Below are 15,543 nucleotides of genomic sequence, written 5' to 3' on the forward strand. Positions count from 1 at the left end.
TATCATTACTTGTCCAAAAATGTAGTGCAAGTAGAGTAAAAGTATCTGTTGTAAATATTACTCAAAGTATGAGTGAAAAGAAGAAGGTCGCTTGGTTGCTGGTTCGAGCCTCGGCTCAAGTTGGCGTTTCTGTGTGGAGTTTGCATGTTCTCCCTGCGAAACTGTCACTGTTAAAGCTGTAAACACAATGCTCCTCATTCGGCCATCTCAATCGCAATATTTGCGAAAGTAAACACTATTGTTTATTGTGTACAATATTTAATAATCATATACATCAAAATATATCGATGACGATGTCCAAAAAACCATTATAACTTTAACATCTGTCGTAACCATATATGGTTTGCCTAGATTGTGTGTCCTAGATTGTGTGTGCCTAAAACGTGTGTGGTTCTGCGGGCCTGCAGCTGGATATTGGAGAATAAGGTCAATAGTTTTTCTGTCAAATATGTAATGGCTCTCCTTGCCGACAGGTGGCAGTACAGCTGTTGTGTCGCTGAGAAGATCGCAGGATGTGTTCAATAATCAGTGAAGAAGTGTAGGAAGGAAAGTGCGCTTAGTAAACATTCCGCTAAAATGTTCAGCTGACGTTATATAGTTATTCCTTGAGCATAAATGTAAAGCTAAACATATATTTGTAATTTGTAACGTCGTTTCTGTGTTATTGTGTTTGTGCGCATGACTTGAAATTAGCGACTCACAAGCAAGAAGTCGCCAGGAGAAGTTTTAACAGTCTTCGGTCAGGAGAGGATTGTTATGTTTTTTCGTCATGAGTTATACTTTTTAAAGATTTTTAACTTATGGATGAAATGCCGTCACTTTCGAGTAATGACTGTAATGACCGCGTTGGTGGGAAAAAGGTGAAGAAAAAGAAAAAGAGAAGTAAATCTACAGAGCAGCATGAACTCACTGAAAGTCCACAGGAACAGACTGAGAAACGCCGTAAAAAGAAGAAGAGGAGAAACAGTATTCAGGAAACGGATAGTAATTTGCAAACAAAGAAAAGAAGAAAGCTGGATAAAGAAGGCGAGACTTCAGTGATGGATGATGGTGTCTCAAATCAGCATGAAGAACAAACACAAGAGCTCCAGGGTTCAAGGGAAGGGAAGACTTCTAAAAGAAAGAAAAAGAGAGAAAAGCTGAAACAAACACAAGAGCTTCAGGGTTCAAGGGAAGGGAAGACTTCTAAAAGAAAGAAAAAGAGAGAAAAGCTGAAACAGACAAACTGTGAAGACATAACAAAAGAACAGACTGACATCAGGACAGAGCATGAGGAAGAGCCAAACACGAGTGACCCGCCTGATTTAATCATTACTGATAAAAAGCGCGAAAGTAAAACTCCAAAAAATAACATTGATTCAAAGTTCATGGAAGAACTGAACGAATGGGTCCCTAAAATGAAATTAAGATGCAAGAGTTATATGAATGATATAATAAGGTATGAACTGTCAAGGTTCAAGGAGTTTAGAAAACAAGGTAAGTTATATATAATACTACAAATATATGAAATGTCAGCATTAGGAGTGGGCGAAATGAATAAATATATCACGATTTTTTTCTGAGGAAATCACGATTCACGATTTTTATTCCGATTATTTTTCAAGTTGTTTTTTTAAGACTATTTTGCAAATTACAAAGGTACAATACAACTAAACCAATGTCCCTATATAAAATATACTCTTACCGTGTATGTTTAACAATATTTTAATATGGCGATACAATGTTTTTTCTAATAAAAAAAATGGATCGTGCAGGATTCAAAAATGCTTTTCAAAATTGACTTTAGAATGGGTGTTTAATAGTTTAGCACAACCACTAAATGTGCATGTGTGTTACTTGTTACTTACAAGACATTACTTGTTTTTTTTGTTTCATTATTGAACTCAGAAATGTAAAAGCTTTTTCTATGCACGCACAGTTTGTCAATTATTTTTCCCACATTTGTGTAAACGCTGTGTGAAATCTTTGCAATATCTGCAAGATACCAACAAACACTGTATGATTCTGTGCTCGCACGTTTGTGTGCTCACCACTGGTGAAAAGAGTAATGAGAAATCATTCAAGTAAAAGTACCATTACTTGCCCAAAAATGTAGTGCAAGTAGAGTAAAAGTATCTGTTGTAATTAAATATTACTCAAAGTATGAGGGAAAAGTACTCAAGAGTAGTGAGTATTACGCTGGGAAAAATTTATGCCTTTACATGTAATCTGTGGATGTCTGTAAACGTAACATTCTTTAGTGCATTTATTTATTGCCCAGCAGGCACACAGCATCATAAAACGTTAATATTAGGTTAGATTTAGGCTAATGAGAGGTGACCAAAATTCAATGTCTAGCCAGCATCTAAGGACATTGTTATTTTGATGTCCAATTTGGTTGATTTTAGGTTGTTAGAAAGTGAACAAAATCCAACGTCAAGCCAACATCTTAAACCAACATCATATTGACGTCAAATACTGATATTTATTCGTCAAGTATGGCAACCAAAATTCAACATCTGGTAGACGTCATAGCGGTAACATCCACACAACCTCAAGCTGTAACATCAGACATCTTCTCATCAGTGACATGCATCTAAACAGTCTCTGGGTCCATGCATGTAAAGATTTTGCACATCTTCTTGGGCACTTTTAAAGCTTCCAAGCAGTTTGCTTTAATTATAAATTGCTCGTGTCTTGAGGTAATTCATTATGGTGCGATTTACCTTCTGTATGTGATTTGAATGGACAGCAATCACAGAACTGATTTTTCTAATCCCCAGAGACAAGAAAAAAAAAGTAGTGGAGTAGAAGTACAGATGCAGAATAAAATATACTCAAAGGAAAGTAAAAGTTCACATTTTTAAATCTACTTAGTAAATTACAATTCCTGAGGAAACACTACTTAATTACAGTAGTTTGAGTATTTGTAATTAATTAATTATTTTACACCACTGGTGCTCACGCTGTTTGTTCAGCACTGAATACTCACAGACTGCTTTTGGAATTCAACATGTCTCACTCCCTTCTTTTTATTCAGGAATGGTTGGCAAACCAGCATATTGTGTGTTTATGGTGGTTATATTGCATATGTTGTGGAAAGAAAGAAATTTAAACACCATTTCACTTCTGTTCAAATCTGTTTCTCGCACATATATGAATAGAACATCATACACTTTTGAATTGTTTCTGTGCATTGTTAAATATCCTTTAATATGCACCGTCACATCCCTGTGAACCTGGAATTGTGTGTGTCTGTTTTTGTGCAGGTGCAATGAGGGCACAAACAATGAGTTCAGCACAATCCGTTTGCAGCTATTATTGTATTGTATGATTTCCTCATGAGGGCAAAACCAAAATTTCTGACATCACAGAAAATCCTCTCATTGCTGATTGGGAGAGTTTAATCGCCTCTCCGTTCCACATGTACACAGCATGACAAACGATGCACAACAAAGCTGAAATCGGGCTTGATTCAAAGAGTCACTCAAGTCAGAAATCTGACCTAAAATTGTACAGTGTATGGCTGGTCTTAATTTATCCTTTACCAAGATAATCCATTCACCTCGCAGGTGTGGAATATCGAGATGCTGATTAGAGAATTCATTTGATATCATACATATTGCACGGGAGTGCCTTAGACTGGCCACAATAAAAGGCCACACTAAAGTGTGCAGTCTTATCACACAGCACAATATCACAAGTCACAGATATCATGAGTTTTGAGGGAGCGTGATGGCAGGAATGTCCACCAGAGCTGTTGCAGATGAATTAAATGTACATTTCTCTATCATAAGCCGTCTCGGCATCTCCAAAAGCTTTTCAGAGAATTTTGTAGCCCACAGTAATTTTATTTGCCCTTTTATGTTTTGTGACAGGCATCGAAATGAGAACTGGAAGATTTTCCACTGCAGAAAATGAAAGGTTAAGGCAGAACGTAAACAACTTTATGGCTCTCACAGGAGTGACAGATGCTGTCAAGCTCTTTTTTCCCAGCCGGTACCCAAAAGAAGCAAATGCACTGAGAAAGTTGAAAAAGAAGCACAGGTTTTTTGAAAGTATTGGTGAGTGATTTGACCTCTTCTCTAGATGTTGATTGTGTCTAAGATCATCCGTTTGTAGATTTTAAACCACATATGAGCTTTTACATTTTACATATACTAACATGAAAAGATCCTTCACCCAAAATGTAGTGCTTTGTCGTCATTTGTCATCAAATTACAAATTTTCCATGCCAGAATGAACTGAAGTTTTCACATTACTCCATTATGGTTAGCTAATACAATATGCAAATGAATTGATCCCTTCAACCAGGGCCAGCCCAGGCCTTCAGGGGGCCCTAAAGCTGGATTCATACTTTCGCCTGGCGCCGCATTGCGCACCTCCGCTGACTGTGCATGCACCTCGCGAAAAGGACAAAGCTTTTATCCGTGTCACGTTCATCGTTGTGATATTTTTTAAAACGACAGGGGATGGTCAAAAGGAACTGACTGTAAAATCAGACGGATAAACAGAAGTTTCCGGAACTACGTCATATCATTATTAATATCATTCAATATTTGTAAACCAATAATTGTTTTTATAAATTATTTAAATGATTATAAAGATTTTTATAACCATTCAAGATTTTTTTTAATCAAACCTTGATGCATCACTTGCTTTTGTTCATATCTTAGACAGTTTTACCTATTAAAGTATTGATGACAACAGAACATGAGTTGCTTTACAAATATATTTTTATTAAAGCAAGAATAAAAAAAAAATGTATTCACTGATGATAACTGATTCATTACGCATGTATTACACAACATAATTATTATTACAAATATTATTTACTGTCATCATGGCAAAGATAAAATAAATCAGTTATTAGAAATGAGTATTATTTGTTATTATTAATAAGATAAGACTTCATATATACAATACAGTTGAAGTCAGCATTATTAGCCCAGATTTTTAAACATAATAGTTTTAATACCTCATTTCAAATAACTCATTTATTTTATCTTTGTCATGATGACAGTAAATAATATTTGACTAGATATTTTTCAAGACACTTCTATACAGCTTAAAGCCACATTTAAAGGCTTAACTAGGTTAATTAGGTTAACTAAGCAGGTTAGGGTAATTAGGCAAGTTATTGTGTTACTGGTTTGTTCTGTAGACTAAAAATTAGCTTAAAGGGGCTAATAATTTTGTCCTTAATGTTTTTAAAAAAAACTAAAAACTGCTTTTATTCTAGCCAAAACAAAACAAATAAGACTTTCTTATATATTTAATATTTATAATTAAATATTGCCATATTTTTAATGGCGTTCAACATAAAGTTTAATGTGTATAAATGCTCTTTATAATTTACTTTTTTTCACCCAAATGTCGTCATGTTATATCATTATATTATCAGTATTATTTGTTAAATGGGCGGCATAAAGTTCGTTAAACTGCTGAAACGCTCTTAAATAAAGAAATCTTATTTTGCAAGTGTCTAATTTGTAGCCCTTCGTGTTATATGTGACTTAAATGTGGCCCCCTCTGTGCTTGATTACCCCTTCATTAAACTTGCAAATGATACAGTTAAACAGACTTTGTGTCTTCAATGTGGAGCTGAATGAATGTATAATCTGTTGTTCCTTAATTTTTCATTTGCAAGCTGTGCATTGAACATTTTAGAGAAACTAAATACATTTCAAATGTTGCTTAATAAAGTTGTTCTTCTCTCTCTGTCAAAATTGAACAGCGGATGGAATTCCCAGGTTTTGTAATGATGTTTACGATCGTGGAGCGAGGGTCTATGATGATAGAAACTATAAGGGACAGTAAGTAAAATATTATTTACATAGATCATATTATAGTTCTGCTCTGGATGTTCTGTGCTTAACCTCAATCATTTCCCTTTTCTCAAAAGTTTTTCTGAGGAAGAAGTAAAATTACTGCTCAAGTATTATAAACGATATGGCAGGGACTTTAAAAAGATTTCTGACAAGACAAATCGAAGTTGTCGCAGCCTTGAGAGTCGGCTTTTATTCATAAGTAAGTCTAATTCATTAAGCTTCCACTCACAATTTTCAGTTGTCAATCGCAGCTTATTTTATATCTCTGTACGCTTTTACGATTTTATACGTTTTATAGTTCTACACTTCTTATATCTTTATTAATCACACAGCTGAAAGAAAGGGACCGTGGAGTTCAAAGGAGGTGCAGAGGCTTTTAAGGGCTGTGCGAGACTATGTTGTATCTGTGCTGAAGTCTGCAAACCCTAATCAAAGGAAACCAAAAAGAGTCAATAAAGAAATACTGTACAAAAAATTGCCCTGGACTAAAATTGCTGGGCAGGTGAAAACTCGATGTTGGATGACATGCAAATCGAAATGGTGAGAGAGCACTTCTATATTGTGTTGTTGTTTTCATGCATTTTATATGATTTTTCTCTTCATATGAACATTCTTCATATCAACATTGTCCTGATTTTTTTACTTTTCCCCTAAGGATGACTATACTCACTGCTCGGATGTCCTCAGGGACTACATTTAGAGGCAGAAAATCTCAGGAGGCCAAAATCAAACTCATTAAAGCGTAAGAGATCTTGTTTTTACATGCTTGTATTGCTTGTGTTATCTTAACATGTTTTTCTTGTTTTACATTTAATATTGTAATAATGTTGTAACACTGATCTTTTGACACAGAATGTATGAATTGCAAGTGGAGGATGCTGTGGATGTTCCCTGGGAGGATCTCACAGCTGTTTTCGGGTGAGAATTATTTGCTGAGTCTACAAGAGGCAGAATTTTTTTCAGGCAGAATTTGTCCAATTCTCTCTCATATTCATTAAAAAAAAAAAAACACTCTGCCTTTTTTTGGCTCATTTTGCAAATCCTGTTAATCAGTTGAGTTTTCCTTTTTAAAATCCTTTCAGTCGATCTTCAAGCCTGGCGGGAGCACTTTTAGCTTAGCATAGCATAGATAATTAAATCACATTAGACCAGGGGTGTCAAACTCATTTTAGCTCAGGGGCCACAAAAAGTAAAATCTGTTCGCCAGTGGGCCGGACTGGTAAAATCATGGTGGTTAAGTCGTTGCACGACATATTTGAAGAGCGGAGGGGAGTGCGTGGCGACGTATGTGAAGCTATGATGTGAAATCAGGTGGGAAGAGAGAGGAGTGTGCAACATATTTGAAGAGCGGGTTTGAGACGTGCAATTTGCCAGGATATTATCATTAGTTTGCAGACATTCAGGGGCCTCTATGCATATGCTGGAGACTTCTGGGACCTCTGTGAGACTTGGGATGTCTGCAGAATGATATCAGGGTGTCTCATGCAGCACTGTGAAGTTGCATAGTTGTTACATAGCTAAGGATAAGGCATATAAAACATAAGGATGACGGCTATAAAAACAGCGGCTTCGAGCTCCTCTGGAAAGACACCTTGCGAGGTTTAGTTCAGAGAGAAGTTCGGCTTTAATATCAGCTTTCGCTTTAGCAGATGAAATGGATACTTTATTGATCTCTGCCACTTGCAGCAAATATTTTTTTCGAAAGCGATCTAATCACTTTAACAACAGAGAATCAATAAAAGCTTTCACTTCAGCTTCCATTTTCCTCCCCCTCACCCAAATTTATACCACAATAACGAGTGAAGGAGATAAAGTTTTACTCACCCAATTCGACGCACAGACAAACAAAAGGCAGATGAGCTTTCACACAAACTTTAGGACGAGCCCCCAATTATGTTACGTAGCGGATGCACTTCGCTACGCACATAAGGTTAAGAATGACCGCTATTAAAAGAGGTCACCCGGAGTCCCCGTTCCTGCTCCCCAAGCACACACACACAGGCCAAGTTGTCAAAAGGGGTAACAAATTTAATAAACAAAAAGATCAATATCAGAACCAGGGAACAAAAAGGCCAAAACAACAAACAAAACAAGGTACGCTACCTAATATTAAATTTCTTACCTAAACCGATAATAAAGTTCCGTAAATAAAGCATACAATTCTACCCTCCAGAACTAACCATAAATCATGAGAAAACAGGACAAAAGAAAAAGGGCCTTCCCTTTGATCATTCAGCAGTAAGGTAAACATTAGCCACAGCTAACACAGAATACCGTCCTAGTACCAAATTTAACAGAGTATCTCACCAGATAATTTTGTAACAGGGTTGTAGAAAGGAATTAAACCATCAGCCACCGCTAATGCAGGTTACCGTCCTATTACCGTATTTAACAGAGTATCTCACCAGATTACTTTGGAAAAAGGTTTCAGACAGAAAGATATCTCTGCCACACAGAGAACTCTGAGCATCTGCTCACTCACACACACACACACACACCAGCGAGGGGAAACAGAGCGTCAACAGCGTGCTTTTATCGCTGGCGCCGCCCCTCTCACAGCTGCACATGATCTCCGCTCATGTGGACATAAAGAGACAGATATTAGAGGATACAACACACACAGGAACAATACACACTAGCATTGTCAAAATGATGTTACTTAATATGTAACAATAGTTTATTTGACTCCTGATATCTGGCATATTTTAGCTTTCACCAGCGCATCAATATCAGTCACATCCTGACTGAGAGCCAACTTCCGGAAATGATCGCAGTGCTTGTTTTCTTTTATTTATGCTTATTACAAAGAAAACGTTCTCACAAAGATATGTGGTTCCAAACATAGAGGCTTATTTGTATGAATTCGTATGATCTCATACATACAATTTAGTATGATTTGCTTATCCACCAATGATGGTTAGGTTCAGGGGTGTGGTTGGGTGCCACACCTCTTTTTTTTTTTAATCTTTTTTTTTAATTAGCCACTAAACTGACAAAACGTAAAATAGTTATGTTTCCTCTTGAGATCACCTCAGTGCGGTATGGCAGGGTATAGATGAGGTCTTGTTCTCTGAGAAGGCTGTCAAACTGACACTGATTCAGGCTTCTGGATCAGATAAATTAATAGTTTGCTATTGCGCCATGCAGTGGACACAATTAGAACTAGGGCTGTAACGATACACCAAACCCACGATTTGGTTCGTATCACGATTTTTTTTTTCGTGGGGGGTGGGAAAAAAGATTTTTAAAACTATATATTTTTTAAATAGATAACATTTGAAAAATCTTTATAAACTAAACATCAAAGAACAATATTAACTGTGCAAATTATTAACAATATAAATAGCCATATATAAAATAAATAAATAGCCAAAGCTATAACACTTCAGCTTTTTTTGTAGCAAAATATTTTTGTACACATCCATTGTGGAGATGATTCAAGCATGTTGAAAATTCTTTTTCAATCAAGTTCTCTTACATTGAAAAAGTAAATTAAATGGCTACTGTTTCACACTGAGGTAACTGAGGCTTAATGCCTGTGCTGCAAATCAAGTAAACATAAACAAATAAACAACTTATTTCTCTTAAGAAAACCAAACTCTTTGGATTTAAGGGAGTTGAAAATTCTGCTTCAGAAACACCATCTTGTCAACATTGCAGTGAAAAAACGTGAAAACTTTCCTTACTCTGCCGAGGAGTCGGGACATCTGGTGAAAGCCCATCCCTCTCTGCACAGCCACTTTAACAGTGTGAGCAAAGCATCGTTCGACAGCATTGGCAATGTTTCTGCCGTTGTCAGTTTTCAAGCGGGGTTAAGTTGGTTTTGTTTTTGATTTTCCTGACACATTTAGACGGTCCCATACTAAGAGCTCCGCACGAGCTCTCCCGGCTTAAACGGAGCGGTGCTCGTAATGTCGAGCGAAAAAAAAAAAAAGGAAGTCACGGGGTGTGTCGCGATTCTCCCTTATCACACAGGATCGTAGATCAGAGTGTCACGATTTCGGTTTCATATTGTCTATCGTTACAGCCCTAATTGGAACAGCAGTTTCTTTTATTGAAAAATTGCAGGAATAGCTCATACTTTACAAAATCATCTCACGGGCCGTACGTTTGACACCCCTGCATTAGACCGTTTGCATCTCGCTCAAAAATAACCAGTTAAATAACCTTGAGATGGATGAGCTACAGCAGCAGAAGACCACTCCGGGTGTCACTTCTGTCAGCTAAGAACAAGAAACTGAGGCTATAATTGGCACAGGCTTACCAAAATTGCACAATAGAAAATTGGAAAAACGTTGCCTGGTTTGATGAAATTCAAATTCTGCTGCGACATTTGGATGGTAGGGTCAGAATTTGGCATCAACAGCATGAAAGCATGGATCCATCCTGCCTTGTATCAACAGTTCAGGCAAAAAGCATTGGAAGCATTATGAACAGTAGGTGAAATATGATATGGAGGATATCATGTAGAAATTGCTCAATCTGGAATAACATATCCTCAGCTGAGTTAAATTAAGCAGGGCATAATGGCATCTGAGCACAGTAAAGTTACATTATTCCAGTTTTCAGCAAGTAACCATAATGGTGCACCTGCATGTTCAGGCATAATAATGCAGCTGCTGGTGTAAACATGCTTAGCGTCACATCTTTGTCCTTTTTGTCTCATAGGGATGTCCTTCCATCATACGTTCAATCAAGGTGGCACAAGCTTAAAGTCAACCATGTGCCAGATTGGAAAAACAAGTCTTTTGCAGGTTGGTGTTTTCTTTTATAGATGGACCACTGCTTTCTTTTGTTTCCTGTAGTACACTCTATAGACCAATTACCATGTTTGTAAACATTCAATATGCGCACGGAGCGAGGTGGCAGAAAAAAATTAGAAGCGCTAGAATTTACAGCAAGAGAATGACATGCGATGCGGTACAGAGTTTGTTGTTGTCTTAGAAATAAGATATACATAAGATATATATATTATTTACATAATGCTTTTAGCGTATTATAACAGCTCGTCACCCAGTGATAAGCATAGTGATTCAGAAAAATTAACGTTAAAGTGAGCGCTATTCGTCTGGTAGGACCATTTGCGATAGCACCCTCCCAATGGATATTGGATAAGACGAAATGACCAAGCATCCGGCCCCAAATATACAATCTCATTGAAGTTCCAAGTGATTTTACAAGAGAGGAGTTAAAGGCCTACAAGACTTTAAATACCAACAATTTAGTTCTGTGTGGTCATGTGCAAGAAATAATGGTCCATGATTACCAGATTTAACATTATGTAGTGCTAAAAACTGAGATTCTGCTTAGCCAAAGACAAGCAAAGAAGATGGAGCTGTGCAAGGCCTGGGCAATTAATCATCAACAAGCAAAAGGACTGCATTCTGACAGCGAACTACACCTGTACGGCAGAGTATGTGAACTTACACATAAACTTGCACATTCAGACTTTCTCCTTAATAATATAATTTCATAAAAGTACTATTTGCAAACTCTAAATAGTGAAATCATATTAGCTGCCAATGACTATCAAAGTACAAGTCAAGTGTTAATGTTGTGTTCAAGTCACACTTGCAGGTTATTTCAGACTGAATATTCAAAGTGCCGTGGTAAACAATATAGAGAGTGTGTCACAAGTTGTCACTGAATGAATGTGTGAATATAAAACCAAGTTTACCTTAATAACTTACACCTTTACATTTCTTAGCATTCAGTGTCCGCAGTTAAATTAACCATATGTAACAGTTTTTGATGAAATAATTTCTGCAATCTAAAACGAGTAACGTGTATGATTCAGCATAGTGTGAACTGATATAACATGAGAACTGCAGAGTCCAGCATTTCTAATTTGGTCGTCACTTCATTCAGCTCCCTTTAAGCTAAAGATGTCTGCAATTGACATTTGGCATCCTATCGCACAACACCAAATTTTTACTATTTCAGCTTGTCTTTTTTGCAACCGGGGACCCATGTGACGACCTCCGTGAAGTTGGCACCCCATAAAAACAAATAATCCCCAAAACTATGCCATTCGTTTGTGCTACATTTGTGCTGATTTGTGCCGCAAAAACGAACGTTTGTGCTGGTTTGGGGTCTGAGATATTAAGCATTCATTTTTTGACCGTGTGACGTCACTCTCCACCCCATGTTGCGCAAATGACTTCAAAACAGCACAGGTCGTTTGTGCTCGATTTGTGCTGGTTTGTGCCGTTAAAACGAACACGGTATCTGTTTTCCTCTTTTAGATATAAGCAAAATATTTCGGGAGCCGTGACGTCACTCTTCACCCCATTTTCTCTAAATCGCACAAAACTGGTGTCTTTCGTTAGTGCTGGATTTGTGCTGGTTTGTGCCGTTAAAATAAACACTTTATCTATTTTCGTTGTTTAGATATAATCAAAATATTTCGGGAGCCGTGACGTCACTCTCCACCCCAGGTTGTCTAAATCACACCAAACTGGTCTCATTTGTTAGTGCTGGATTTGTGCTGGTTTGTGCCGTTAAAATAAACACTTTATCTACGTTTATTGATTAGATATTGCCTAATCTAAACATTTCGGGAGCCGCAATGTCACTCAGCGCCCCAATATTTCCTCTAAAGTGCACATAACAGGTGACATTTGTTAGTGCTGGATTTGCGCTGGTTTGTGCTATTAAAATAAACACTTTATCTGTTTGTATTGTTTAGATATTGCCTAATCAAAACACTTCGGGGGTCGCGACGTCACTCAGCGCGCATAATTTCCTCTAAAGCGCACAAAACAGGTGACATTCTTTAGTGATGGATTTGTGCTGGTTTGTGCTAATAAAATAAACACTTTATCTACGTTTATTCATTAGATATTGCCTAATCAAAACATTTCGGGAGCCGTTATAAGTTTAAAATGACATGACGATTGGAAAAGCGGCTTTTAGAGACAAACTATATACGAAATTTGTTTCGAAAAGATATTTTTTTCCAAGCAAAATATATGAATTATAATTAAGTTTAAGGCCAACTGTGTGGGTGGATCATTTTCAGTCAGTGGAAAGTATTAATTTAATTAATGCCTCACTATTGTATCACAATCTTCTGTCATATATTTGCAATTTTTTTAATATGTCATAACACAAACGAGACTATTTTAGTAAATATGTAGCAACTGGGGTGGGGAGACCTCTTAATGATCTGATATATATTTTTTTTTTACAAATTTTTAGCAGCACAAACGAGCACAATTTGTGAGCAAACGAAAGTAACATATTTGTGCACAAATATAAATATCTGGTGTTCATTTTCATGGCACAAACCAGCACAAATCTTACCAAATATTTCAGTTATATCCAAACATGGAAAACAGATAAAGTGTTTATTAACGCACAACCAGCACAATTAAATGACACCTGTTTTGTTGCATATAGAGTGACGTCGCAGCTCCCGAAGTGTTTTGATTAGGCAATATCTAAACAATACAAACAGATAAAGTGTTTATTTTAATAGCACAAACCAGCACAAATCCATCACTAACGAATGTCACCTGTTTTGTGCGCTTTAGAGGAAATAATGGGGTGCTGAGTGACATCGCGGCTCCCGAAATGTTTTGATTAGGCAACATCTAATGAATAAACGTAGAAAAAGTGTTTATTTTATTAGCACAAACCAGCACAAATCCATCACTAACGAATGTCACCTGTTTTGTGCGCTTTAGAGGAAATAATGGGGTGCTGAGTGACATCGCGGCCCCCGAAATGTTTTGATTAGGCAATATCTAATGAATAAACGTAGAAAAAGTGTTTATTTTATTAGCACAAACCAGCACAAATCCAGCACTAATGGATGACACCCGTTTTGTGCGATTTAGACAACCAGGGGTGGAGAGTGACGTCACGGTTCTTGAAATATTTTGATAAGGCAATATCTAAACAATAAAAATAGATAAAGTGTTTATTTTAACGGCACAAATCCAGCACTAACAAATGAGACCAGTTTGGTGTGATTTAGACAACCTGGGGTGGAGAGTGACGTCACGGCTCCCGAAATATTTTGATTATATCTAAACAACGAAAATAGATAAAGTGTTTATTTTAACGGCACAAACCAGCACAAATCCAGCACTAACGAAAGACACCAGTTTTGTGCGATTTAGAGAAAATGGGGTGAAGAGTGACGTCACGGCTGCCGAAATATTTTGCTTACATCTAAAAGAGGAAAACAGATACCGTGTTCGTTTTAACGGCACAAACCAGCACAAATCGAGCACAAACGACCTGTGCTGTTTTGAAGTCATTTGCGCAACATGGGGTGGAAAGTGATGTCAGACGGTCAAAAAATTAATGCTTAATATCTCAGACCCCAAACCAGCACAAACATTCGTTTTTGCGGCACAAATCAGCACAAATGTAGCACAAACGAATGGCATAGTTTTGGGGATTATTTGTTTTTATGGGGTGCCAACTTCACGGAGGTCGTGTGACGTCATGTGTGACGTAGGTTGGTAATTGGTCTATAGATGGACATTCAAGTTGCAAAAAGTCTAATCAAATAATTGGATTAGAGACTCAACATAGTTTTGTAAACAAGTGCAAATCTCAGGAGACTTGCCAACATGTCTGGTGTACAATCATTTAAAAAATCAAATCTAGTTTAAATTGCCTGCTTATATTCTACGTCTGTGATGTTTTCTTTCAGACATTGTTGACTTTCTCTATGAGAATGTTTTGCCAGGCCTGGTGAAAGACTGCGAAGACCTTGATGATGATGAACTAAAGGTTGACCAGATGAACAGTTTCCGGCTAGCAGATATTTTTCAGGACATTAATGAGGATGAATGCTGTGACAGTGATGAAGAAACTGGCCAGCAGGAGAAAAGCAGCTCTGCTTAATCAGTTGCAGTCAGTGGAAATATTTGGATGTTTTAAAGAAGAGATGTGTTCAGGTTGTACATAGTTGCCTTTTTATTCTTGTGGTTTTTAATGAATCGGGGAGCAAGTAAACTGCAGTTTTATTGCATTTTAAATTTATTCTGTATATAAAATATGATTCATTTTGTTTGTTAAACAATTGTTTTTACTATTGTGCTCTTAGAACACTTTTTAACACAGGGATATGTTGTTTTATATTTGGTTTTTCTTTATTAAAAAAACCTTTATTTGAAAACTGCAAGAAGTGTTTACTTGAGTTATCAATATTTAAGATCTATATAAAATTTTTTGTTGAAAAGAAAAGACCTTAGTTTTGCCAATAATGTGCTTTCAGATGTCGCGTCACTTCATGTTAAAACTGCTGCTGTTTTACAGGTTTGCCTCATTTGCATATGAAGCCTCTCCTGCGTCTGTCGAGGATGATTTCTTCCATATGGAGTGTGTAGAGTTCGGGAACGCGATGAACCATGAGTTTATCTAATTAGCCCTATTTGTATAGACCATTTTGAGGCATGTAAACAAAAACAATAGTCCCAAAGTATTTCCAAAGTAGGAAAGGGGGGGGGTTCAGCTTAGTCCCTTTATTAATCTGGTGTCGCCACAGCTGAATGAACCGCCAACTTATCCAGCATATGTTTTACACATTGGATGCCCTACCAGCCACAACCCATCACTGGGAAACGCCCATACACTCATGCAACATGCAAACTCCACACAAAAATGCTAATTGACCCAGTCGTGGCTCAAACCAACCGGCTGTGAGGCTACCCACTGTGCCACCACACCGCTCCTACAGTCAGTATGTCTTTTTTTATTCCTAATATTGCATGAA

At 37.1% G+C, this 15,543-nt stretch overlaps 2 protein-coding genes across 2 annotated transcripts in view; one reads left to right on the top strand and one right to left on the bottom strand.

Moving 5' to 3' along the window:
• cntrl (centriolin) overlaps positions 1–15,543 on the bottom strand; it is a 548,241-nt gene that overhangs the window by 396,491 nt on the left and 136,207 nt on the right. The window lies entirely within an intron of this gene.
• On the top strand, positions 528–14,946 carry ttf1.5 (transcription termination factor 1, tandem duplicate 5). Its single transcript, XM_005168639.5, has 9 exons — positions 528–1,476; positions 3,858–4,043; positions 5,717–5,795; positions 5,885–6,009; positions 6,143–6,350; positions 6,466–6,552; positions 6,663–6,728; positions 10,479–10,564; positions 14,479–14,946. The coding sequence occupies exons 1-9, from the start codon at positions 801–803 to the stop codon at positions 14,670–14,672; spliced, it is 1,707 nt and encodes a 568-aa protein (XP_005168696.1). The 5' UTR covers positions 528–800; the 3' UTR covers positions 14,673–14,946.

The sequence above is a fragment of the Danio rerio genome, chromosome 5, assembly GCF_049306965.1.
Source record: "Danio rerio strain Tuebingen ecotype United States chromosome 5, GRCz12tu, whole genome shotgun sequence".
Lineage (NCBI taxonomy): Eukaryota > Metazoa > Chordata > Actinopteri > Cypriniformes > Danionidae > Danio > Danio rerio.